Source organism: Salmo salar, chromosome ssa09 (genome assembly GCF_905237065.1).
Source record: "Salmo salar chromosome ssa09, Ssal_v3.1, whole genome shotgun sequence".
NCBI classification, from domain to species: Eukaryota; Metazoa; Chordata; class Actinopteri; order Salmoniformes; family Salmonidae; genus Salmo; species Salmo salar.
Window position 1 is genome coordinate 18203842 of NC_059450.1, and position 25777 is coordinate 18229618.

The 25777-nt window shown below is 43.6% G+C and overlaps 1 protein-coding gene and 1 long non-coding RNA gene across 6 annotated transcripts in view; one reads left to right on the top strand and one right to left on the bottom strand.

Annotated features, from left to right (window-relative positions):
* The first annotated feature begins 2493 nt into the window (after positions 1–2493).
* On the top strand, positions 2494–4704 carry LOC106610884 (uncharacterized). The gene is made up of 2 exons (XR_001330005.2): positions 2494–4224; positions 4372–4704. It is a non-coding gene; the product is annotated as an uncharacterized lncRNA (long non-coding RNA).
* Positions 4705–8493: 3789 nt separating this feature from the next.
* Positions 8494–25777, bottom strand: part of LOC106610882 (uncharacterized protein KIAA1522 homolog) — a 42048-nt gene continuing 24764 nt past the window's right edge. For 3 of the 5 annotated variants that reach the window (XM_014210533.2, XM_045723437.1, XM_014210534.2), the window contains exons 3-8: positions 14838–14978; positions 14667–14710; positions 14378–14528; positions 14115–14216; positions 10077–13949; positions 8494–9966 (exon numbers count right to left, since the gene is read on the bottom strand). In XM_014210533.2, coding sequence (XP_014066008.2) covers positions 10096–13949; positions 14115–14216; positions 14378–14528; positions 14667–14710; positions 14838–14978 — 4292 coding nt within the window. In that variant the 3' untranslated portion in view covers positions 8494–9966; positions 10077–10095. Of the gene's footprint in view, positions 9967–10076; positions 13950–14114; positions 14217–14377; positions 14529–14666; positions 14711–14837; positions 14979–16010; positions 16638–25777 lie in introns of those variants that run through there. The other 2 variants (XM_014210536.2, XM_014210535.2) reach the window with 2 other exon arrangements.

Here is a 25777-nt window from a genome sequence, read left to right on the forward strand (position 1 = left end):
TGTTGAGTCAACACATAGATGTGTCAAAGATGGACACAGAACACATACAACTTTGTTTAAAAAAAGATGACTGTATTATGACTCATCATCTGTGACACCAGCACATGACAAAATCATGTGAACCCAGACATGCTGAAAATAAATTACAATTCTGGGTAAAACCTTGTTTTTGGTTGATACTGTAGGACCCTTTCAGCTTTCAAAAAGACCCCCTGCTCAATAAAATAACATTTAGCGTCGATTCCATGGGATTTTTCTCTTTTTTTTCTCTAAAAATTACAGTTAACAGTGAATGAGTTGAGAGTCCACTCCTTAGCAAACAACTTCCTACCACCAGTAATCAGATACAACTGGATACAATGTGCACCCATGGCAACACATTTAGATAAGAATGTGAACAGACTAGCTAGCCTGGTTCCAGATCTGTTTGTTCTCTAACCAATGCCATTGGCTTCATTTTCAAGCCAATCACCATCCTCTATTCTACATTGTTTTGTTTGAAAAAAACTATAAAATAATACAGCAGTTACTCATACTGTAGGAAAAATATTGCGGACAGTGTAAAATTATATAAAGCCAATAAATCCATGAATTAATCCATTCATAAATGTGTTCCCTTTTTCTGCTTTATGAAGTGCAGTAGATGTTTTTTGTTTGAAAGGCGATATTTTTTTGTGATGGTCCAAAATATGTTTTCCTCCATGGTAAGAGGACATCAGTTGGTCCAGCAGCCATCACAGCAATCATTATGGTCAGTGCAACTACAATATTATAGCAGTTTCAACAAACTGCTAGGCCTACTTACAAGAGACAGAGCTAATCTGAGATGCAACTAATCCACAAAATTAGGGATTTGTTATATGAATAAATTACTATTTATTTTACATTTACAGTGCATACGAAAAGTGCTGCAGAGATGGTTGTCCTTCTGGAAGGTTCTGCCATATCCACAGAGGAACTCTGGAGCTCTGTCAGAGTGACCATTGGGTTCTTGGTCACCTCCCTGACCAAGGCCCTTCTCCCCCAATTGCTCAGTTTGGCTGGGCGGAAAGCTCTAGGAAGAGTCTTGGTGGTTCCAAACTTTTTCCTTTTAAGAATGATGGAGGCCACTGTGTTCTTGGGGAACTTCAATGCTGCACACATTTTTTGGTACCCTTATCCCAAATCTGTGCATCGAACACAATCCTGTCTCGGAGCTTTACGGACAATTCCTTTGACCTCATGGCTTGGTTTTTGCCCAAACATGCACTGTCAAGTGTGGGACCTTATATTTAAAAATAATAATTTATGCTTTTATTTAACTAGGCAAGTCAGTTAAAAACACATTCTTATTTACAATGACAGCCTTCCAGGGAACATTGGGCAGAAAGACAGATTTTTACCTTGTCAGCTCAGGGATTCAATCCAGCAACGTTTCAGTTACTGGCCCAATGCTCTAACCACTAGGCTATCTGCCACCCCACATATAGATGGGTGTGTGACCGGATTGTCAAGGCACAGATCTGGGAAAGGGTACCAAACAATTTCTGCAGCATTAAAGTTCCCCAAGAACACAGTGGCCTTCATCATTCTGAGTAAAGGGTCTGAATATTTATGTAAATGTGATATTTCTGTCTTTTATTTTTAATACATTTGCAAAAATGTCTACTAAAACCAGCTTTTGCTTTGTCATTGTGGGGTAATGTGTGTAGATTGATGAAGGGAAAAAAAACTATTGAATCAATTTTAGAATAAGGCCGTAACGTAACAAAATGTGGAAAAAGTCAAGGGGTCTGAAAAGTTTCCGAATGTACTGTATATATACAGTACCAGTGAAAAGTTTGGACACACCTACTCATTCAAGGGTTTTTCTTTATTTTTACTACTGGAATGCAATTCAATTAACAGGTGTGCCTTGATAAAAGTTAATTTGCGGAATTTCTTTCCTTCTTAATGCATTTGCGCCAATCAGTTGTGTTGTGAGAAGTTAGGGGTGATATACAGAAGATAGCCCTATTTGGTAAAAGACCAAGTCCATATTATGGTAAGAACAGCTCAAATAAGCAAAGAGAAATGACAATCCATCATTACTTTAAGACATGAAGGTCAGTCAATCAGGAACATTTCAAGAACTTTGAAAGTCTCTTCAAGTGCCGTCGCAAAAAAACATAAAGAGCTATGATGAAACTGGCTCTCATGAGGACCGCCACAGGAAAGGAAGACCCAGAGTTACCTCTGCTGCAGAGGATAAGTTCATTAGAGTTACCAGCCTCAGAAATTGCAGCCCAAATAAATGCTTCACAGAGTTCAAGTAACAGACACATCTCAACATCAACCGTTCAGCGGAGACTGTGTGAATCAGGTGCGCCGAGTGGCGCAGCGGGCTAAGGCACTGTTTCGCAGTGCTACAGTTGTCAATATAGACCCAGGTTCTGTTCCCGGGCTGTATCACAACCAGCCGTAATCAGGAGTCCCATAGGGCGGCGCACAATTTTCCCAGCGTCATTAGGGGAGGGTTTGGCCGGGGTAGACAATAATTGTAAATAAGAATTTGTTCCTAACTTACTTGCCTAGTTAAATTAAATAACAATGCGCAATAATTGTCGGGAGAAAGTTTAGTGGATTCTGGAGAGAGACGCGCCTATAAACTATCTTTCGCCTCACATCTTCTTGTCTCAACATTTTAAATTAGACTCGAGACACATTATCTTCACACATATTTCAGATGCTTTTCACTAACAGCAGCAACTCAATAATCAGCTAGGTCTGGTGTGTGTGCTCGCGCACGTTAGGCTACGTTATATGAGCTAACTTGTAGCTTGTTAGTCGCGCATCTCGCCCCGTTACAGTGGGACGTTTTCTGACCAAGAGAAGAGTGCGGGTAGAAATTTAAAATAAGAGAAGAGTGCGGGTAGAAATTGAAAATCCATTTTAAAAAATCCAGTCTCCGAGGGGGCCAAAGAAGAAGAGGGAGATAAGAAAAATGAGTCGGAGAGAGAAACTCGTGAGCCACGACGTGAGGGAGCACCAGAGCAGTTCGTCGCTGCTAGCTGCTCCACAGCCATCGTTAGCTGCACTGTTAGCACAGCCACCCTCTGATTTAAACCAGTCACCTGTTGAAGAACCAAGGCGCCCTCTTCTTCGGCGTTTTCCAGCCACAAAAGTTGGACAGCAGGATCGCTACTCCAATCGTAGATGGTATGAGGATTACAAATGGCTGAAATATTATATTTCAAAGGACCATGCTTTCTGCTTTGCATGCCGCCACTTTCAACGTCCAGGAAACCATGGTGGAAAGAAAGCGACATTTGCCCACGATGGCTACCAGAACTGGAAGAAGGCGACACGTTCGTTCAAGACACACAATGCTAGCGTGGAACATACATATGCAATGACAGCGTGGAATGTGAGTGGACGATTCAGAAAGAGTCTGGCTCAACAATATGCAATGCTCTAAGTGATGAACATTCGAAAATAGTCCGAGACAACAGAGAGTATATGAGAGCAGTTGTGGAGTCATTGCGTTTCACTGCATACCAGGGACTTTCACAGAGAGGAGACATAGAAAACGACATGGCTGTCAACCCAGGGAAACTTCCTTGAACTTTTACAGGTCATAGGAAAATTCGACAAAACAGTTGCACAGAAAATATCAGATAATCCTAGAAATGTTAAGTACACGCATCATGATATACAGAATGAAATACTAGTCATGGCAAATAAGATTAGGGATCAGATAAGTGGTGAAATACAAGATGCTAAACTATTTGCATTGATGGTAGATGAGAGTAAGGACCTCAGGAATTTCTTTCATTTCACTCCAACTGATGGATTAGATGCCGAGTCGCTTTTCGCTACGATCAAAGAGACTCTTAGTAAATGTAACACTGATCACACTGCATGACGGCGCCGTCCCTCGGGCAATCTACATTCATTGCCACGCACACCGTCTCAATCTTGTTTTGGTGGACTGTGTCAGAAACGTGAAGCCAGCGGGGGATTTTGTTGTCACACATATCTGTCACACTGTCAGTAACCTCCGCGTCATGTGAGCGCAGTTTTTCCTGCATGCGGCGTGTAAAAACCTACCTGAGAAACAGAATGGCAAACCCTCGACTCAGCAACCTTGCCTGCCTGTCCATACACGCAGAAAGAACCAAAGCCCAGGATGTCCAGAAAATGATAGGCTCATTTGCACTGAACCACAACAACAGACGCATCGTCTTTCTAAAAAAACAACACTTGGTGAGTAACTGATTCATTTATTATAAATATGCCATACGATAAATTATTATGTGGTATTAAGTTGGGTAATTTTGTATATTGTGCGCCTGTCGTAGCCTCATCTATTATTATGAATTTGTAACTGAAAGGTCTTTTATTTATTGACAGAGCGCACCTGTCCGGTGGCGGGAACATGATTCAATCGCGCTGATCTGGATGGAACAAGAAGACGCATGCATATTGTCGGCCAGTCGGCCTACAAGTATTTTTGCAATAGAAATATAATAACTAAGATTGTGATTATAGCCAGTTCGTTTTACAAGTGTGTGCACAGTTAACAGGCATAGGCTAAATGCATTTCACTTGTCGTTGTGGCTGCACTTTGGATATTATTAATTTCATTTCTGACGTTGTGATAGCCATTTCATCCGAAACATTATTACCAATGCACAGTTGTCTGATTATGCATATGGAATAAATGCACTTCTTGTTGTTGTCGCATTTTGGATGTATTGTATTGTTATTGCTGATAGACTTCAGTGCATGGGCGCTGTCCGATGCTGAAGTATATCACCTTTGCACGTGAAAGGCGTTTGTGTCATTGCCTTGTGGTCACTTGTATTAGGCTAATAGCTATTTTGTTGAATATTCTTTGGCCAAATTCAATTAACGACATTTATATCGAATGTGCTGTGTGCCATATCTGCTTTTATTGAAAAACGAGAACTTCCTTATAACTCTGAAGTCATGAAAATCAACTATTTTCTTAGCACCCCCACGTATTGGTCAAGCCCCCCCTTAGCCCCGGGAGAGAAGATATCCTGGATCAGATACATCAGTCCTGTTATTAAAGTTGGAGGAAGGAGTACCATAGAAGTGTCTCACCAGTATTGAAAGACAGAAGATAACAAATAATGCTTGTTTTTTTTCTGTCACATGCTCTGCCTGTCTGCTTGCTAAGTCTTAATTGTCATATGTTTCCTTGTCCTGTTGTACTCTGCTGCTCTGGCTGTGCTCATTGTCTGTTTGCATTTTAATAGTTTCATTGATAACCTGTTAAGGGACTGCAGTTGAAAATTAGCTGGCTGGCTAAAACTGGCACTTTTACAGTAATGTTGATTAATGTGCACTGTTCCTGTAAAACTAAATGTAATAAAGTTTAAAAAAAACTTTGAGTGAACCAGCATTTCCAGCTCATGACAGAGTTTACTGTATTCAGCCAGCAATAGTAGAAAATCAAGTCCTTCAATGAATCAACAGCAGTCCAGGCACTAGTGTCTTACAGTTTATGGTGAGGAATGAAACACCAACTGATCTACTATTCACCCTTTGTTACTCCACCTAGCCCTGGCTCCTCACAGAGGCTAGACGTGCCCGATGACGCACAACGTCAGTGACGTTCCCAAGACATTGTTTTCCATAATATTCCTGACACTCCTTTTCGAGGCACAAGGCAGTAGTTATTTTAGTATCTTCTACAGTATGACCTGCATATTACCATTGTAAATCAGGATCCACACATTATGTTATGATCATATAAAGGCAATAGATAGATCCAGCCGCTCACATAAATTCAATCCATTATTCCTCAAGGATTCCCTTTGCAGACATACACTTTCATGTATGAGCATGAGAGTTGTACAAACTCTGACAGGAGATGATCTAAAAATAATCATCTACAGAGGTAACAGATTGTTTGACCCATTACCCAGGTGACAAAAAAATGAGAAATTCCAATATAAATAATGTTTTATATAAATTCAAAATAATATCAATACTTAAATATACATTGTATACATACAGTGATCTCCAAAAGCATTGGGACAGTAGTTTTCATCCAAACATTTCTTGCAGATGAAGCATTAAAAAAGTCACGACCGGGCTGATGGAAACAGAATATACCGGTACAATTTTATAAATGCCGACAGACAATTCGGTTGTTCCACATGGTAGAATCTTTTTTTGTGAGTAAAATTAATTATGCGAGAAATGTCAGTGGAAACGCCTTTATACACAAATGTTGATATAATTACCATTATATCGAAGTAAACTTGGAGCCACGTGATGATACACTATATATACATAAGTATGTGGACACCTCTTCAAATTAGTGGATTCGGCTATACACATTTTTGTTGTTGTTTTGGCTCTGTACTTCAAGACTTACTATATATTTTCAGGTAGATTTAAGTCAATACTGTAACTCGGCCACTCAGGAACATTCACTGTCTTCTTGGTAAGCAACTCCCGTGTAGATTTGACCTTGTGTTTTAGGTTATTGTCCGGCTGAAATGTGAATTCATCTCCCAGTGTCTGGTGGAAAGCAGACTGAACCAGGTTTTCCTCTAGGATTTTCCCTGTGCTTAGCTCCATTCCGTTTCTTTTTTATCCTGAAAAACTCTCCAGTCCTTAGAGATTACAAGCTCCCATAACCCATAACATGATGCAGCCAACCCTATGCTTGAAAATATTGAGAGTAGTACTTAGTAATTTGTTGTATTGGTTTTGTCCCAAACATAACATTTCGTATTCAGGTCAAAAAGTTAATTGCTTTGCATCATTTTTTGCAGTATTACTTTAGTACCTTGTAGCAAAAAGGATGCATGTTTTTGAATATTTGTATTTTGTACAGGCTTCCTTCTTTTCACTCTGTCAATTAAGCTAGTTTTGTGGAGTAACTACAATGTTGTTGATTCATCCTCAGCGTTCTCCTATCACAGCCATTCAACTCTGTAACTGTTTTAAAGTCACCATTGGCCTCATGGGGAAATCCCTGAGTGGTTTCCTTCCTCTCCAGCAACTGAGTTGGGAAGGACACCTGTATCTTTATAATGATTATATTGATACACTATCCAAAGTCTAATTAATAACTTCACCATGCTCAAAGGGATATTCAATGTCTGCTTTTTAAAATGTTTACCCATCTCCCACTAGCTGCCCTTCTTTGTGAGACATTGGAAAACCTTTGTCTTTGTAGTTGAATCTGTGTTTGAAGTTCACTGCTCGACTGAGGGATCTTACAGATGATTGTATGTGTGGGGTACAGAGATGAGGTAGTCATAAAAAAAATCCTGATAAACACTATTATATCACACAGAGTGAGTCCACGCAACCTACTATGTGACTTTGTAAGCACATTTTCACTCCTGAACTTATTTAGGCTTGCCATAACAAAGGCATTGAATACTTAATGATTCAAGACATTTCAGCTTTTCATTTTTATTAATTTAACATTTCAAAAAACATAATTCCACTTTGACATTATAGGGCATTGTGTGTAGGCCAGTGACAAAATCCAATAATCCATTTTAAATTGAGGCTATAACACAACAAAACATGGAAAAAGTCAAGGGGTGTGAATACTTTCTGAAGGCACTTTGTGTATTAAAGTAGTCAAAAGTTTAATATTTGGTCCCATATTCCTAGCACGCAATGATTACATCAAGCGTGTGACTCTACAAACTTGGATGCATTTGCTGTTTTTTTTGTTTGTGTTTCAGATAATTTGGTGCCCAATAGAAATTAATGGTAAATAATGTGTCATTTTGGAGTCACTTTTATTGTAAATAAGAATAGAATATGTTTCTAAACACTTCTAGATGAATGTGGATGCTACCATAAGTACGGATAGTCCTGAATGAATCGTGAATAATGATGATTGAGAAAGTTTGATGCACAAATATCATACCCCCAAGACATGCTAGCCTCTCACCATTACAATAACAAGGGAGGTTAGCATTTTTTGGCTGGTATCATATTTATGCCTCTAACTTTCTCACTCATTATTCATTCAGGATTATCTGTAATCATGGTAGCATCCACATTTGGTCCCCTAAAATGGGACTATCTACAAAAAGTGCTGTAATTCCTAAATGGTTTACCCGATATGGATTTAAATACCCTCAAATTAAAGCTGAAAGTCTGTACATAGTCATGGTATTATTTCAAATCCAAAGTGCTGGAGTACAGAGCCAAAACAAAAATATCACTGGTCTAATAGTTTGAGCTCACTGTATACAGTCAAAATCTAGTTTATATAGTCCTAGTTTGGACTGTAATTCAACATACAGATGTGTCTAAGATGGATACTGAAAACCCAGACGTGTGTGAACATGGGAGGTTTCAAGACATCCTGATAAGACGCAAAAGGTGGAAACCTGGAAACAGGGTGTTTGTGTGTGTGTTGCATAAATGGAATCTAGAGAAGCCTAATTGACTCACAAAACATTGATGGAACATTTCTCAAAAGGTTTCAGAAACAAGGTAGAAATAATGAAATGGCTGAATGAATTCATTGTGAAGAAATACATTTATTCTGTTACCTTGAAATAAATGAAACTATACATAATCATTTGTCAGATTACTTTTCTACAATCATTGAAATCACTGGATAATATGTACTTTCAAAGCAGATGTTTCATTGTTGAGCAATATCCCAATTTCTGAACAAATTATTAACATAAATGCAATGTATAATGTAGCTCCCATCTGGTTGAAAGGAAATGTATCAACATTTGCAGGATATAACTAAAAGCAAGACAAAAATTTGCCCCAATGGTCTTTTTAAATGACCAGTTAAGTTCATAAACTGTGCTTCAGATGAAACCTGTGAGATTTGATTTACATGCAGGGTGAGATTCCTGTAAAAGTCTGTACATTCATGCCAACAAAAGAAAAACATGACTATAAAAATTGGGATTCTCATCCTCATTCTAGAACTAGTGGCATCACCCAGCTCTGATGATAGCATTTTAGTAGCTAAGGAGATAAGGAAATATGACAACATCAGGAAAGATTGCCACATATTGACATAGAAAACAACATCACATTTCCCACAAAATCTAATGGGAAGATGTCTACAGAACAAATAATTTAGGTAAATTATTTTATTATAACAAACAAGATGGATGAAATAAGAACTCAACACCAGTGGCGGTTCTAGACCATTTCAACTGGGGGGGGGGCAAGCTGGGGCCAGTTGTACTGTTAGAGGGGCCAGTTACATTAGACGTTATTGTTGTCATATCGTTTTCTTCACTGCATTGCAGGCATTAGCAGGTAAAAGACCATGTTCCGTGTTGCCACTGTCTAATAACGGATGTAAAAAAAGAACGATAGCAAAAATGAGTTATGTAAAAATTATTTCATACTCCACATTTAGGGGGGCCACAATTGTTGTCACAGAGGCACTGCCCCCCCCCCCCGAACCGCTAGTGCTCAACACATTCTAATAGTGCATTATCTTATAACAATATGAGTATATCAAAAATCCAACATTGTGGTATATAATCAAGGTACCCAACAGCAGTAGCTGTGACATTCCATAGTTGACACTAGAGGGCAACCTAGACCAGCATGCAGTGTGACTGACTGACTGTCCATTATTAAATCAGACCAGTAAGAAGTCCCTCTGCCAAAGAAAAATGCTCCAAAATACAACAAGAGTATTAGAAAAATTAAAGACCAACACCATTTTAAATACACAAAGGATTTCAAAGTCAAAGAGCTCCTATGTGAGAGGGTTACATTTAGTTATGTCCAGTTGCCCTGTCTTCAGAAGGCTCTGTATGTGTCCTCTGCTCACTTCTTTTTTTTAATCCATCTCTCTCTCCCTCTTGCATATTGTGCTTGACATGTGGTGTCTTCTCAATGTACAGATAAAAGTCAATGTCTTTGTGAATGATTAATCCTTGCTTAGTGGCAGTGTTGCTCATGTGGAGGATAATGGTGGCACTGCTGTCCCGCTTGGAGCCTCTGGAGCACCTTTGACAGGAGAGAAAGATCAGTCAGATCAGATCAAAAAACAGTGCAAATGGACAATAGCTGTAACAATTTAGGCAAGTTTGGTTGTGTCACAATCACAGATCCCTTACCCTCAGTGTTGTCTGCTGGCTATGCTTCCTGACCCGCAGTTTGCACATGCTCAGTCTCCACACTGGGCTCTGTCTCTTTGACCTTAGGCTTGGGTTTCCTTGACACAGGTGGAGGCACCTTGACCACCACCTTCTGTGTTTCTGTGGACTTGGCTGGAATAGACACAGATGAAAGCTCAGCTATCAGGTTCTTTGTGAGATTGGCCTGGGCCTCAGGGGATGAGGGGGTCTCTATGACAATCTTCTTTGTGCTCTTGGCAAAGATGAAACTGGCGGTGGAGGAGGGAGACTTGAGACTTGTTGGAGAGTGCAGACTGAGACGAGAGGGAGGCCCCTCTTTACTTCTGGATGCTGTCCTCAAGCGGATGGCCTCCTGCATCCTCATGGAGGGGGTGGTGGCTGAGGCAGGAGGTGACTTCCTCGTAGGAGAGGTGACAGTGGATGACTTTAAGGGTAAATTAAGTATGCTGGGCTGGGGCTTGGCTGGGGCTTCAGCTAAGGCTGTGGCTACCTCTAGGGCCTCAGCTGGGACTGTGGCTGGAGCTGCCTCTGCAGCTGCCTCTGGGGTTGTGGCTGGGGTTGTGGCTCCCTCTGGAGCTGAGGCTGTGGCTGCCTCCGGGGCTGTGGTTGCCTCTGGGGATGTGGCCATGGCAGGCTCTGGGTCTGCCTGTGGGGTTGCCTCTGGGGCTGGGGCTGCCACGGGGGCTGGGGCAGGCTCTGGGTCTGCCTGTGGGGTTGCCTCTGGGGCTGGGGCTGCCACGGGGGCTGGGGCAGGCTCTGGGTCTGCCTGTGGGGTTGCCTCTGGGGCTGGGGCTGCCACGGGGGCTGGGGCAGGCTCTGGGTCTGCCTGTGGGGTTGCCTCTGGGGCTGGGGCTGCCACGGGGGCTGGGGCAGGCTCTGAGTCTGCCTGTGGGGTTGCCTCTGGGGCTGGGGCTGCCACGGGGGCTGGGGCAGGCTCTGAGTCTGCCTGTGGGGTTGCCGCTGGGGCTGGGGCTGCCTCTGGGGGTTGGGCTATGGGAGATTGTGAGATAACAGTCGTAGTTGGGGATGTGACAGTGGGAGGGGGAGATGTCATGAACAGAGACCTTCGAATAGGCTTCTGAGGAGCCTCACCGTTACTGGGTTTTTTGGCCCTCAAAGTGACCCCTGTCCAGTCCTGTCCCTGGTCCTTTTCCTGATCCTGGTCACCATTATTGACAGACCTCAGCTTGACCGTCTGCAGAAGGGTGGGGGTGACCACGGGAGTGGAGCCCTCCTCTGGGGGAGTGGGAGAGAAAGAGCTCTTGCTGAGGGACGACTTCTCTTGGTTCTGTCTCTCTGTGGTCACTGGACAGTGCTGCTGTATGTTTTCCAGTGGAGGTGGGGGTGGAATACTTTGGGGAGGTGGAGGGATGTAGGAAGAAGGACCAAACTTTGCTTTTGGTGGAGGCGGGGCTTCTTGGGGAGGTGGAGGTGGGATTCCCTGGGGTGGAGGTGGGATTCCCTGTAGTATAGATGAAACAGAGGGCACATATTCTGTTATAACTACCCTTGGTGGTGGGGGAATGGGCAGGTCAAGCTCATTGCCAAGGGTGGCCAAGTCCATGGGAGAAGGGGGAGGGGGCCAGGAGGATTCCCCAGTGGTGGAGAGTAGTGGCGTCTCTGGAGCAGGCATAGAGTCTGAGGGGGCCACAGGTGGGGTCTGTTTGGAAGGGGGAAGGGGAGGATAGTGTGCTGGGGGAGGAGACGGAGATGGGGAGATGTGAGCTCGAGCAGGGCTTACCATAGACGTGTCCATTTTAGGTTGGAATTCAGTCTTTTTGGCTGCAGCAGGAGTAGTAGTCTGTATTTTGGTCTTTACTTTTTCTAGGCCCTTTCCTGGAGCTACTGCGGCGTTCACCGATTTCCCATTTACCAAATTAGTTGTCTGGACCTTCTCTAGTTTACCTATCAACTGATTTACAATGACCCTCTCTGGTTCAACCACCAACTGACTTCCCTGCACCTTCTCTTCAACTCCCAACTGACTTCCTTGGACCCTCTTTTCAACCTTCTGTGCTACTTCACTCTCCTGACCCTTTCCTGACTCAAACGTATGTGCTGCTGGATTACTAGTCTCCACAATGGAAGACTGTACCCTTTCCTGGTCTGCTGGACCTGTCTGCTCTTCAGCTTGAGGCTCAGTGACCCTCTCCAGCACACCTCCTGCCTCCTGCTCTGGTGCTGCCTCCTCATCTCTCCTCTCAGGTGACAAGTTCTTAACATAACCCTCTCTTGATGTGGAGGGAGACTGCCTCTGCTGTCGTCGATCCTTTGGGTTCTTTCGCACCATCGTAACCGTGTTGTTGGGGGCCGGGGGACCTAGCAGCAGTTCAAATGTACACTTGTTGTGTGCCCATACCTCCGGAGGAGGAGGAGAGGGGGCAGACACCTTGGGTGGGGGCGGGATGTTGAACAGCTCTCTGAGTGACATGACTGAAGGTGAGGGAGTTACAGTGGCGACTGGCTCAGGCGTCTTGCTGCTGTCAGAGGCCTGGGGATGAATGACAAGCGATGGGGCTGAAGCTGCCGGCGATGGTGCCACTGGGAAGATGATTGCTCGGATGCCTCTTTTTTTCCCTGGAGATGGGTTATGGGTCTGTTTGGAAAGGAGGGTGGGCGTGCAGCCGTGGCTGGAGTAGCCGCTGGAGGGAGAGACATTCTTCAGGCCATTTTCCTGGGGGGTCTGTTTCTGGGGAGAAAAGCCTGTGGAGCCTGGCTGCTCGTTCCTCACCTTCTCCCTGGCTGCCTGCTGTGAGGTGTTGAAGGGGCTGGCTGTCACAGAGCCTGAAGACTCATCCAGAGAGCTGGTGTCTGCTGTGTAGCCAGGGCTAAAGTTGTTACTTTCCCCAGCACTGACAGCCTTAACCTCCCCGCCCTGGAATGGGCTGCTTTGGGGAGGGGCTGTAACCATGTTGTCAATCAGGTCTCGCGAGTGCCTCTTCATGTTGTCCTTGTGTAGGGAGTAGGAGCGGCTGGGTGGGGCCGGTGCCCTCTTGGACTTCATCACAGACATGCTCCGGGCGAAGGGCCCCTCCTGTTTGCCATCATCCCCTCTGGCTTTCCCTTTGCCGTTGGTGGCGGAGGTCCTGGAGGCCTTACTGATAGAGGAGTGGATACTCTTGCTGTCCAGGGACGTTTCCCTGGATGAACCCTCCCCACCCCCCCTCTGTGAGCCCCCCTGTCTGGTGGTGCTGTTGGAGGAGATGGTGGAAGAGTCAGACACCAGGGTCTCAGAGGACTCAGAGTGGCTCCATCCAGAGCTGTCAGAGAAGTGTGGTGGGTTGTAGCGGGAGGCGGAGGACATGGTAGAGGCGTGGGAGGAGGCGTGGGAGGAGGCGCGGGAGGAGGCGCGGGAGGAGGCGCGGGAGGAGGCAGGGCTGGCCAGCAGCAGGCTGCTCTTACTGACAGTACGAACGCTGCTCCGACTACGGTTCCGGGTGATCTCCACCACGTCTATGGAGGGTAGCAGCACAGCGTTGGGGATGATCTTAGACATGTAGGTGGCCTGGGGGGACATGGACATGACGGGGCTGGGGTGCAGCTGAAGCAGGCTAGAGGTTGTGGTCATCCAGGGGACAGCCAGGGACTTGGGCCGATTCAGGTCGGACAGCTGGAGGCCCATGTGCTGGAGGAGAGCCAGGTCGTCTTTGTGTCCGGCCCGGGAGGGAACCTTCTGGATCTGGTCCTCACAGACAGGTTGCAGGCCTTCTACGGACTGGAGGTACATCCTCACCCCCTCCTGGGAACCAGCCAGGTGAGGCCCATCGATGGTGGGGAAGTCCAGACTCTCACCGTTAGGGAGCCCACCCTCATCTATAACCTGACGATCTGCCCATGAGGCTCTGTCCAACCCTTAAGTGAGGAACAGGACAAATCAGGATAGGATCATATACAGCTACACAAGCCAATAGAAAAGTATGTGCTTGTATTAAGGGTGCAATTATCCACAGGCATCTTCACTTTTGCCTATATTGACACATTTCAATCCACTTAAAGCATAAATAATGAGTAGCGTACCCAGTTCCCTCTGGACGTGATGTGGTATCCCCATAACTGTGGTTCTCCTGTGTCTCCTCCTGGCCTTGGCCTTCTCTGGCTTCAGGGGCCTGAAGGTTGATGCTGGGGAAGGAGACAAAAAGCAGGAGAGAAATATTAGGTCAGAACGACCAACACCAACAACAGGCACTTTCACTCCATACAATCAAACAATCACTGGGTGGACAAGGTGTTATAGTGGCTCCGATATGAATCATTCTCTGGTTATGGTCATGTCAGGTTACCTTGGCGGGTCAGTCCTGACCGTGAGGACCGTGTGGAGACAGTGGAGCGTGTTGAGACCTGTGACGCTGTGTCTGGTATGGTGCTGTCTGACAGATAGCCTCTCCTCTCACTGTCACTCTCAGTGTCGTCTGGCAGCCGGGTCACTGTCGACTATAGGAATCCCAGAAAGTTCAACAGTCAACCATTAGAATACGCTTAATTAAAGCAGGTTTGGTGTGAACTTGTAACAGGATAATGTTTAGTGATTTGATGTAGCACCGTGATTGAAATGTAGAACGGGAAACTTACTGTGACACTTTGGTCATCCTGGTAATCCACCCAATTATTGGTTTCTGAAATAAAGGTCAACATTTTTCAAATAGAGTGGCCAGAGTAAATGTACTTAATTAGTTAATGTAATCAGGGGTAGGTGATGGAGTAAGCGTCAGTATTTGGATGGATTTACAGGGTGTTTAGTACCTTCCTGCTGCTGCAGTTTGAGTCCCTCCAGGGCCTCAGTGTGCAGGTCCTCCAGGTACTTGGGCCGACTGCCTTCGATGAACACATTCTCCTGGAAGTGTGGTGGGACGCGAGTCCCAACATCCTCATGCTTTGGGACTGCTGGGAGGAGAGAGAATGTCAGTGGATATACATACATACATACATACTGTGTATGTCTATGCATGCATTTTCATTACAGCATGTGTAAATAAATGCACAATATCAATGACAAAACTACATTGTGTCAAAAATAATCAGATATTAATTATATCCACAAAGGTTGAATGTGAACTGATACGTCTCTACTTATCAATCCTGTTCCAAAACAATCTTTATATAACTCACTATACAATAGCTGCTATGTGCAATAAAGACGATGCAACAACCCAAAATAATGAGAACAGTTGTAGTACCCATTCCAGAACAGCCGTCCTGACATCTAGGATCAGTGAGATAATGTTAAGAGTGCGGGGCAGCCGTGGCCGTGTGGTAAGCCGTCATCTTTAGTGAAACAAAGCTGCTTTAAAATGTAGCGACGTCCTGTACATACTCGATTGGGCTAGGAGGACCATGCTGGAATTAGTCCTCTCAACCATGTGCCCTCAATGATCCCTGCTATACACATCACCATCTCTTTATTTCTCTGGAATTATACCATTGACCAAATTTACCATATCCTCCTAATAATAACAACACCAAGTTCACACAAACTGTCAATTCAGTCAGAATGATTGATGAATTAAGTGTTTTGCAGAAACAGTGACAGTACCACAGCAAAGTAAGGAAATACAAGCTCTCAGTGATAGACATTCACCAAAATACATGTAGACAACATTTTAACATCATAAGAAGAGATCAAATTGAATGGTCCATTAGGGTTTGCAATGCCTCTGTATCCCACCAATAGCTAACAGTTAACACATTTCATGACTACAGGTATGAACTAGTCACTTTACAGTCTTACTCATATCAATTGAACCAGTTAACCACCCTTCCCTTATCCCCTAGAAAGGACCTAGAAAAGGTTTTATGGCCAACACTTGCTTGGCCATAAAACTTAAAAGAATGGAATTCAAGGTAAGTATCAAATGAAAACACTGTCTGATAATATCCAGGACTCAGCCCATTGCTTTAGCCTATACTGTAACTCACCATTCCTCTTGAAAAGCAAAGGCACTGCCAGACAGTAAACATTCTGAGTCAAAAGCACCACCATAGCTTCTGAGATACCATGGTAATATAATCCCCAAAAATGTATAAAAACAGATCTTATCCTTCGAAAGTAAACAGGAGTTCAAAACTATCCCAGTGAGTTTTTGTTTTTCCAGAGTTTCATTTTGTTTTAGGGTAGATCATCATCCGATACAGACAAAATAATTCAGTGGATCCAGAAAAGAAATCTCCGTTGTTGTTGTTGCCACCCAGATCTAGTGGTTCCATCACTAGACAATGCAAACTCTGACACTAATCCCAGAAACCTAATTCTACCCAACCCTTCGAATAAGCACCCCCTTCCTTATGTCCCTGAGCGACTGATCCCCACTGCTCTCTGTTTGTGGACATGCTGACCCTGGATTGGTCAGAGCGGGGTTATGACACTGACCATGCTGGGATCAGACACAAAATCGCTCAAACACACACGTACGCAAAAGGGAAATAATGGTTAGACAGTCTAAGCTCTCGTCTGCTTGAAGCAACCATTTAAATCATACTGACTAGCTACTGTGCCATTTCTGACAACTAATGTGGTTTAACTGACAGAGGAGATCTATAGGAATCCTTGAAGAACAAGTTCCTCATGAAGTCTGATTCTCACCACACACATTCCCCACAAGGTGGAGTAAAGGAGCGAGACAGTATGAAGGTTTCAGTATTCAAACAAGACAGATCCTGTTGGGAGAGAATGTTCTGAACACTTTTATCTGTCTGTTACACAATATAATAATGTTACACAATGAAATCATGTTCCCCAATTACTTTTATCTACCAACACAGTCAATGGGCTCTCACTGGACTAAAATAATCAACTGAATACATAATTCCCTGTGATTTACTGCTGATACGAATTTTGTGGAGAGGCTAATATCTCTTACTACTTTACATCCCTTTAAGCAAATCTACAATTGACATTCCTTATTTGCACGAGGGATATGTCTGAAAATGTGTTCTACTGTGACGCACAAACCTCAATCTGCGCCTTGGAAAGTGGTATATTTACTTCCTGATGCAGTAAGCAAACATTTCCATGTTATCGTCATGCTCAGTTGCTATAACTCTTTACATCAGTGCTACAGGTATTTCACCAGGATGAATGGTACTTTCTTACGCAATATGACTCACGTGGGCCATCAATGGCTTTTTATTTTATTTAACATGACATTGTCATTCAAAGATAAGAGAGAGGTGAGACCTTTGTAGGTAGGGACAAAACAGGTACAGGAGGAGAAAATAGGAAATGTAGGTACAGCCAAAATGACAAATAGATTTAAAGATGAATACAACAGTCAAACAGAGATAGTCAATAGTGGGTGGGGGGGTGGGGGTGGTCATGTCATCTGTACTTATTTGAGCCTATTATAATTATGTTCATCACAGTAATACCCCATCTGTCACTTGAGTCTAAATGGAACAGCAGCAGGATTTATTGGGGGGGGGTTGTAATCCTATGAGACCCCAAACGAATGTTTACTCCACGGATTTCGGTGACGATACCCAATCTAATATGCATGATATCCAATCGACATCAAAGATCAGTTTACAGTCTCAATAATAAAAAAAACAGACGATTTTAGACTTCTGGTGATATTATTATTGTACATTCGACGCATTCTGAGCATTTAGCCATGTGCCATTACATTACAGTTACATCAGTAGTTGGTAATACAGACTATTGGTATATTGCTAGGTCTTTCAGGAATTAAGTCAATGACATGATTATTCAACTAAATAACAGACTCAATTTAAAGAGAGAAATCAGTAGAATGAGTTCATGCCTGTTCCTCAGGATCTAACACAGTCATCAAGGTTGTTCTGATGGGGCGGCAGGTAGCCTATTGGTTAGAGCGTTGGACTAGTAACCGAAAGGTTGCGAGATCGAATCCCCGAGCTGATAAGGTAAAAATATGGCGTTCTGCCCCTGAACAAGGCAGTTAACCCACTGTTCCTAGGCCATCATTGAAAATATGAATTTGTTCTTAACTGACTTGCCTAGTTAAATAAGGGTAAAATAAAAAATACAAAAAACAACAGAGACTTCATTTAGTGAGCACAACAAGGTTATTATAGTTGTGATTTTCTGTTAGTTTTTATTTCCATTTTATTTTAATTTTATTTTTTATTGTTTAGTTTCAGTTCATTTTCAGACTTGATTTACTCGTTTTTGTTCGGTTTCAGTTTGATAAAAACATTTCTATTTCGTTTTTATATTATTTAGCTTCAGTTTTAATGTCAGGGACAGAAAGTGGCCTTATGCGTGGGAGGCTAGGAGCCATGTATGTGTTGTAGGACTATAGCAGGGGTACTCCAGTTCTCCTTGAGATGGTCCAGTCACACAAATGTCCTAAGTGGCAAAGGTCCAGATAGATATTGTCATTTATCTGCGTAGTAACAAACCCCCACCTCGCAACCCCAAACTGTTAAAACCCTTCTTCAGCCAAGTAGGCACGGGTGGGGTGTGCCCGGGCCCACCAACTAGGGAGCCAGGCCCACACAATCAGATTAACCAACAACAACAAAAATGACATTTGTATTTTTATCTAAACACCCTCAGAGCAAGCAGTGCACCGGAATGACATTCACTCAAGGGATGGGTGGCCAAAAATAACTAACTGAAAGCCACACCCCCAATAAGCCACAAATATGACCACACTGAGGATATGTCACTCTGCTTCTACGGCTACACAGTGCAGTCGGAAAGTATTCAGACCACTTGACTTTTTCCACATTTTGTTACAGCCTTATTATAAAATGGATTAAATTGTTTTTTTACCCTATCAGTCTACACACAATACCCCATAATGACAAAGCAAAAATGGGTTACAGCCTCGAGTCTGACACTACAAGCTTGGCACACCTGTATTTGGGGCGTTTCTCCCATTCTCTGCAGATCCACTCAAGCTCTGTCAGGTTGTATGGGGAGAGTCTCTGCACAGCAATTTTCAGGTCTCTCCAGAGATGTTTGATCGGGTTCAAGTCCGGGCTCTGGCTGGGCCAGTCAAGGACATTCCTGCGTTGTCTTGGCTGTGTGCTAAGGGTCGTTGTCCTGTTGGAAGGTGAACCTTCGCCCCAGTCTGAGGTCCTGAGCACTCTGGAGCAGATTTTCATCAAGGATCTCTGTACTTTGCTCCGTTCATCTTTCCCTTGATCCTGACTAGTCTCCCAGTCCCTGCCACTGAAAAACATCCCCACAGCATGATGCTGCCACCACCATGCTTCACAGTAGGGATGGTGCCAGGTTTCCTCCAGGTGTGATGCTTGGCATTCAGTCCAAAGAGTTCAATATTGGTTTCATCAGATCAGAGAATCCTATTTCTCATGGTCTGAGAGTCTTTATGTGCCTTTTGGCTAACTCCAAGCGGGCTGTCATGCGTCTTTTACTGAAGAGTGGCATCCGTCTGGCCACTCTACCATAAAGGCCTGATTGGTGGAGTGCTGCAGAGATGGTTGTCCTTCTGGAAGGATCGCTCATCTCCACATAGGAACTCTGGAGCTCTGTCAGAGTGACCATCGGGTTCTTGGTCACCGCCCTGACCAAGGCCCTTCTCCCAAGATTTCTTAGTTTGGCCCGGGCGTCCAGCTCTAAGAGGAGTCTTGGTGGTTCCAAACTTCTTCAATTTAAGACTGATGGAGGCCACTGTGTTCTTGGGGACCATCAATGCTGCAGAAATGTTTTGTTACCCTTCTCCAGATCTGTGCCTCGACACAATCCTTTCTCGGAGCTTTACGGACAATTCCGTCGACCTCATGGCTTGGTTTTTTCTCTGACATGCACTGTCAACTGTGGGACCTTACATAGACAGGTGTGTCTTTCCAAATCATGTCCAATCAATTGAATTTACCACAGGTGGACTCCAATCAAGTTGTAGACATATCTCATGGATGGAAACAGGATGCACTGAGTCTCATAGCAAAGGGTCTGAATAATTATGTAAATAAGGTATATTTTATTTTGTAAAAAAAATCTAAAAACCTGTTTTCGCTTTGTCATTATGGGGTATTGTGGGTAGATGGATTAAATATTTTGTTTCCTCATCAATTTTAAATGAAGGCTGTAACAAAAATTTGGAAGGGAAGGGGTCTGAATACTTTCCGAATGCACTGTATAGTGTACTTACAAATGTCTGTCCTACCTCGTTTCAGTTAATTTCAGCTTCAGACACTGCAGATCAGAACAATCCGTCAGGTTTTAACATGTCTGTACACGCACATGCACAGCATACACATTAACCTTCACTCAAACGCGTGTGACCCGCGCACGTATACACACACAGACAGAATTAGCAGCCAAGCACAGTAAACATGTAATAATCACAGTAACTACACCAATTAAGGCCAGAAGTCATGTGTACAGAGTACTTCCCTGTTGTTCTCTAATTAGAAACACTTAAAAAGGTCAGGAGTGACTGAACTTCCTGTATCCCACTTTCCTGCCAGGCAGCACCACAGCAAGGGCTTAGCTAGTGATAAGCTCTGGATAAAAGCCCATTAAAAAGAACGGAGGAGAATGAAAGAAAAATGTGAAAGATGCAGAGTCAGACCTGCTAGGGCACGCACACTTCAGGAAGGCACAGCTCTGGTAGGCCCCTACTGGCAGGCAGGTCACACTACATTAGGAGCTTAAACTCTACATTACTAGACCAGCAGGGAGAATTTCCCAGGCAGTAGACACTATGCCCTCAAGGACAAGTGTTAGGCTTCCATGATTTCTAGATATCCTATGGCAAGCTGTTCTGTAAAGAACGTCTGGTTTTTGGAGAACTCTTCATATTAGCTATATTAAAAAAAAGCATAATTTTTTCCGTATTGAAGGTCCATGGATGTTATTACGTACAGTATATTACCTGTTTGTTTGGCAAATGGCGTGGAGCTTTAGTCTGGGAGCATATAAACCAGCAAAACTGAATTGAGACCACTGCTCCACAACGCCTGCAGAAGGCAGTAAAGCTCAGTACGGTACCATGGGCGTAGCAGCATAAGCACAGTGGGTGTGCTAGGTGGTTTCCACTGGGCAGGTCTCTCTCTGTGTGCACATGTACATGCTGCTTATCACTACCTCAGTCTTTGAGAGGGCATGAAAAGAACATGACGTTCTGGGAGGGGAAAACTTACCAGTTTAACCACTTTGACTTTAAGCTACCATTTTGTCAAAGCGAGACTGACATGATCAAAAGCTGCATGGTTCCATTCATCTAGCATGCCATGATGTATAAAGATACTGTCATCCAAAAAGATACAATACCCATTTATCACTCAACTTCTGTCATGCATTCATCATCTTTTGTGGGCTGGCAGAGTTTCAAATGGTTTTTCTGCCATGACAATAGTCTGGAGGGTGTGAGTAGCCGGTGTAACACAACACATCTGTGTTACATTACAATAAATGCTAGATTATTTCATGAAAAATAACGGTTGCTGAACGCCATGAGGCTTGACCAGGTAATGATTAGACTAAGCATTATACTTTCACAAAGAGAGAAATGAGAGATGGAACCCAACACATCATATAAATAGGACTAGAGGGCATGCATGCTGGCACTTCATATAAAAAGCAGGATGTGCTGATTAATATTCCCAATTATTCCAGTTGAAAATGTTATTACATGCTATGTCATACAGCTTTTTCCCCATTCATCTGTATTGTTAATTACTAGGCATAGTAGGCAGGAAGCAAAATCCTACAAGCGACAGGCTGTGCTTGAGCTGTTGCACATAAAATAATGGGCATCTCTAGCTCAATGTCCAAAGGAGTGTTTCAGCCCCTGTCATTAAGAGCCAAGGCATACATTGCCCCTGTACATGACCTTGGAGAGGTGACGTTGGGAAGTGTCATGGTGACTGCTTTCAGACAGACTGGCGTTACATTCAGGGATTTCACACACAGTGGTAAGGCAGAGGTCCTTGCCTTCCCATAAGACCAAAGCAGGAAAGACAAGCACATACACCACAGCGAGTTCTGTTAAACTCCTGCAGCAGCCAGGGGCAATGTAACAATACAGAGTTGGGCGGTGTGTTTGTTTCCCGCCATAAGCTGAGGAAAGAGAAACAGTATCCAGGCGCTAAAACCGGTTCCCCTGCTCTCCCCAGCCTTTATGTGCTCATCCAAGGCTCAGAGGTTTATTCATGCTGTACAGAGTCACCCACACCCATGCATACACACCGTCACATTATGAAACTATATGTCATGCCAAACTCCGTGTATAAACGCAGCTAATCAACTGTATGTAAGATAACATTGAAAGTCATGCTGAAATACTGTACAGCACTCCTCCTGTGCTTCTGTATGACTACAATATTGCAGGACATTGCCCAGGTGTGGCAAAATCGTGCAAACTTTAGAAGGACTAAAAAGACAAAAATCGCTGTGATAACTTTTGACAAACCCGTACAAAGAGCAACCATTCTCTGGGCTCAGAGGAGTTGTGTGTCTAGAGCTGAGGAATGCATGGAATCTCCGGGTGAGAGTATAACATCTACAGATCAAGAATCCAGGTGACCTACAGGTGCCAGGAGAACAGTAGAACCAAATCACTCTGGCATCACTCCCCCTCTCCTTATACCCCTATCAGTCAGCTTAGTGTGAACCTGTTGAAGAAGTTCAGCTGTAGATATAACAAGATATGAGCGACAACAGCAGCATTAGGCCAGCTAACAGCCTGGCTTTACTTGGTGGCTTACAGGATCAACTGGGCCAAGAGAAATGCAGGCAAATAACACACGGTAGAAGCACGGAGGCCCATGCAGGTGAAGTGTGCAGTACCCACAGGTAAATCATGCATGTACAGCAAACACACAAAGGGTCAGAAGCCTATGGGATTGTGTGTCCCAGGACCATGTGAGGCATTGTCCGGGTCATCACAGAAGGCTGTGTCAACACAGTTACTGGGCCAGTGGATTACCCCACATTACAATGGAGGGTCCAGAAGGAACACTTATCTCTGCAAGCTACTATGTACTCAAACATGATGTCTGGGTCAAACTCTATGGTCCATGTTTACCAATACATTCCCACCTACAGGAAAGGTGGGGTGAACATACTATTTTAAGGGAGTTGCACTGGAAGAAAGATTTACAAAACACATCCTCAATTTCTCACCAAAAGTTCTGAACAAGAGGCCATATGCCCATGACACCCTAACAACGCTAAACAAACCACTATAGAGCCCCTCTCATTCCCAATGACATGGAGTATATTGTTTCAGGACACACATCAGCTGTCGGTTAGACTGAGGTTTATAATAGTAGCATTGCTTGGACACAACAACACACAATCCCCAGCCAGACATGTTTTAATCTCTGATGGAAACCCATTTCAGCTCATTCATAGGAGGGTGAGGAGGGAGGGATCTATGTGAGGGAGGGCTGGGTCATAATAAGAAACAGAACCACTTGTTTCTACTTCCTGTAACTGTTCTGGCTGGGGTTTGAATTAACTGGGTGCATGCCAACACCAGCCCTCTGGCCAGGCCAGGCAATAGGCCCCATCCTCTTTGGTATGACTGTGAATCACCTCCAGAATAAGCTGCCATTACATTTTAATATGGCTTATCTGGAGGAATTTAACCTTCTGTGGGGATACTGTGAGCTTTTCCAGGAGCATTTCAGTATCTGATCCCAGGCACAATACTTCTAGATGCTATCTTGTAAAATGTTAGTTGCTTTCTTATTTGAGCAAGTCATGCTGTTGGTAAAAGCAAACTGCCTTTTGGAGTTACTTGCCAGAGCAAACACAGAACATGCCACGTGTTCATCGCTGAGGGCTACCTTGCGTAATAACAGCTGGACTATAAATTACATAGAAAAAGGAAGACTTTGTTATTATGACAGTATCTGTTACTTGAAGGGATGCTTTACCTGAGGCCTACCTCTTCATTACTGCTGCATCTGTGAGTAATCCACTCAGACAGGTAGCACAACAGCAATATCCCACCGTTTGAAACAGTGCCCCTGCTCAGGCCACACAACACGTCTGGTCAAATTTGAAATTTCCCTTTTCAATCTCCTTCAACAGATAATGTTTACCTATGTAACATTTTCAGGTATTACAGCTGTACACCACTGGATGGCAGAAGTCCATTCATTTCGTAGCCCCGCCTGTTGGTAACACACAAATGAGAACACTAAACTTGCTCTGAACTGGGTTAAAAAGAGATTTGAGGGAGAAACCTGAGGAAAAACCTTCCATGGGAGGCCTGTGCCCTGCTGTGCACAATGTGGGGAGGTATCCTGTGCTGACCGTGGCAGGGGAGAAATGCTTTCTCTCCCACTCAGTTTACATTCTCTCGCCGAGCTCTTAACAGCCAACCACTAACACGAATAGGCACTAGGGTTTAATTGCAGGGACCCGGTTACCGAGATATAGCGGGTTTTCCCGGGATAAATAACTGCGAGAAACCGGTAAATTATGTGAACAGCATGGCGTGAAATGGAACTTAAATTATATGCAATGTCTAAATGTGGCTTCTCTACTGCCTCTGCATGATGAATCAACGCTCAGGGTGGGGACAGGCAGCCCATGTCAGTATGGAGCGCAGTTCACAATGTAGACCTATCATCTCATGGCAACTTCTTTTATTGTGACAGGTAGGCTAACATTTGCTGCAGCATAGCCGATGCTAGAGTAATATAAAGACTGAATGCGAGTCTAATTTATCTCCATCTGGCTTTCAGGGTGACCTTGTTTTTTAATTGTAAAGATTATTTTATTTGTAATTGCAGCTGCAGAGTTTTAAAACAGCCCATCACTCAAATTTCGTTGCTTTAAAATCAGTGTGCACACTGACACTCGCAGTCTCTCCCTCTCCATCAACGCCATTCAAATTGCATCCAAAATAAATAATCCTGTTCTAGATTGAGAGATAGCGCTATCTATCTATATCAAGCCTACCTCTTTCAGGTAATAAATTCAATGCAGTGTTAGCCATATATTTGGCTAATTATGATGAGTTACGCATAATAAGCTTCTAAATTATAGCATCTGGTCTCTTGCTCAATATGCAAGTACCGTTCCAAACATGTGCTGGTATGTCTGCTGCAGAGACAAGAGAAAGCAAGTTTTGATAAATCAGTGAAATAAAAAAATGCGCACTATTTAAAAAGATGACGAATGAAAAAAACAAGAGTTTTGGTGCAGGTACAGCCGACTGGCGGTAGCTAACGCTACCTACAGTAGCAACAAAAATAAATACTTTTACAAATCGATAGCCTACTTGGAGTCAAATATCAATATATCCTCCAAAAATAATACTGTGATATGTAATTATCGATTTTTACCCCATCACTAGTGTGCGTACCCGTGTGTGTATTTATGTTCATGCGTGAGTATGTTTTGATTGTGAGAGTCAGTGTAGTAGTAGGGCCCACTGGAAATCCAAACACCTTTCCACTTCAACTAGCAGCTCTGCGTTTCCAGCTGTGTGACTGCAGGGAGGGGTGGGTTCACTCTAGTCTGAAACAGCACTAGAACATGTTTGTGTGGTGCTGCTTGCATTACTTGGATTGTAGGTGTGATTTTCAAAACATGGCGGAATTTGCAAGTGAAACATCACTTAACGTGGCAATACCACAAGATACAGTACACTGAGAAAACATTGAAGGACTGACATTATTCAACATTCTCTCATTTAAATGTACATGCACAAGCTCCAACATGCATTGCTGAATAAGACTATGCCTGAGTAGGATATTCAGCCAGCTGCAGGTAT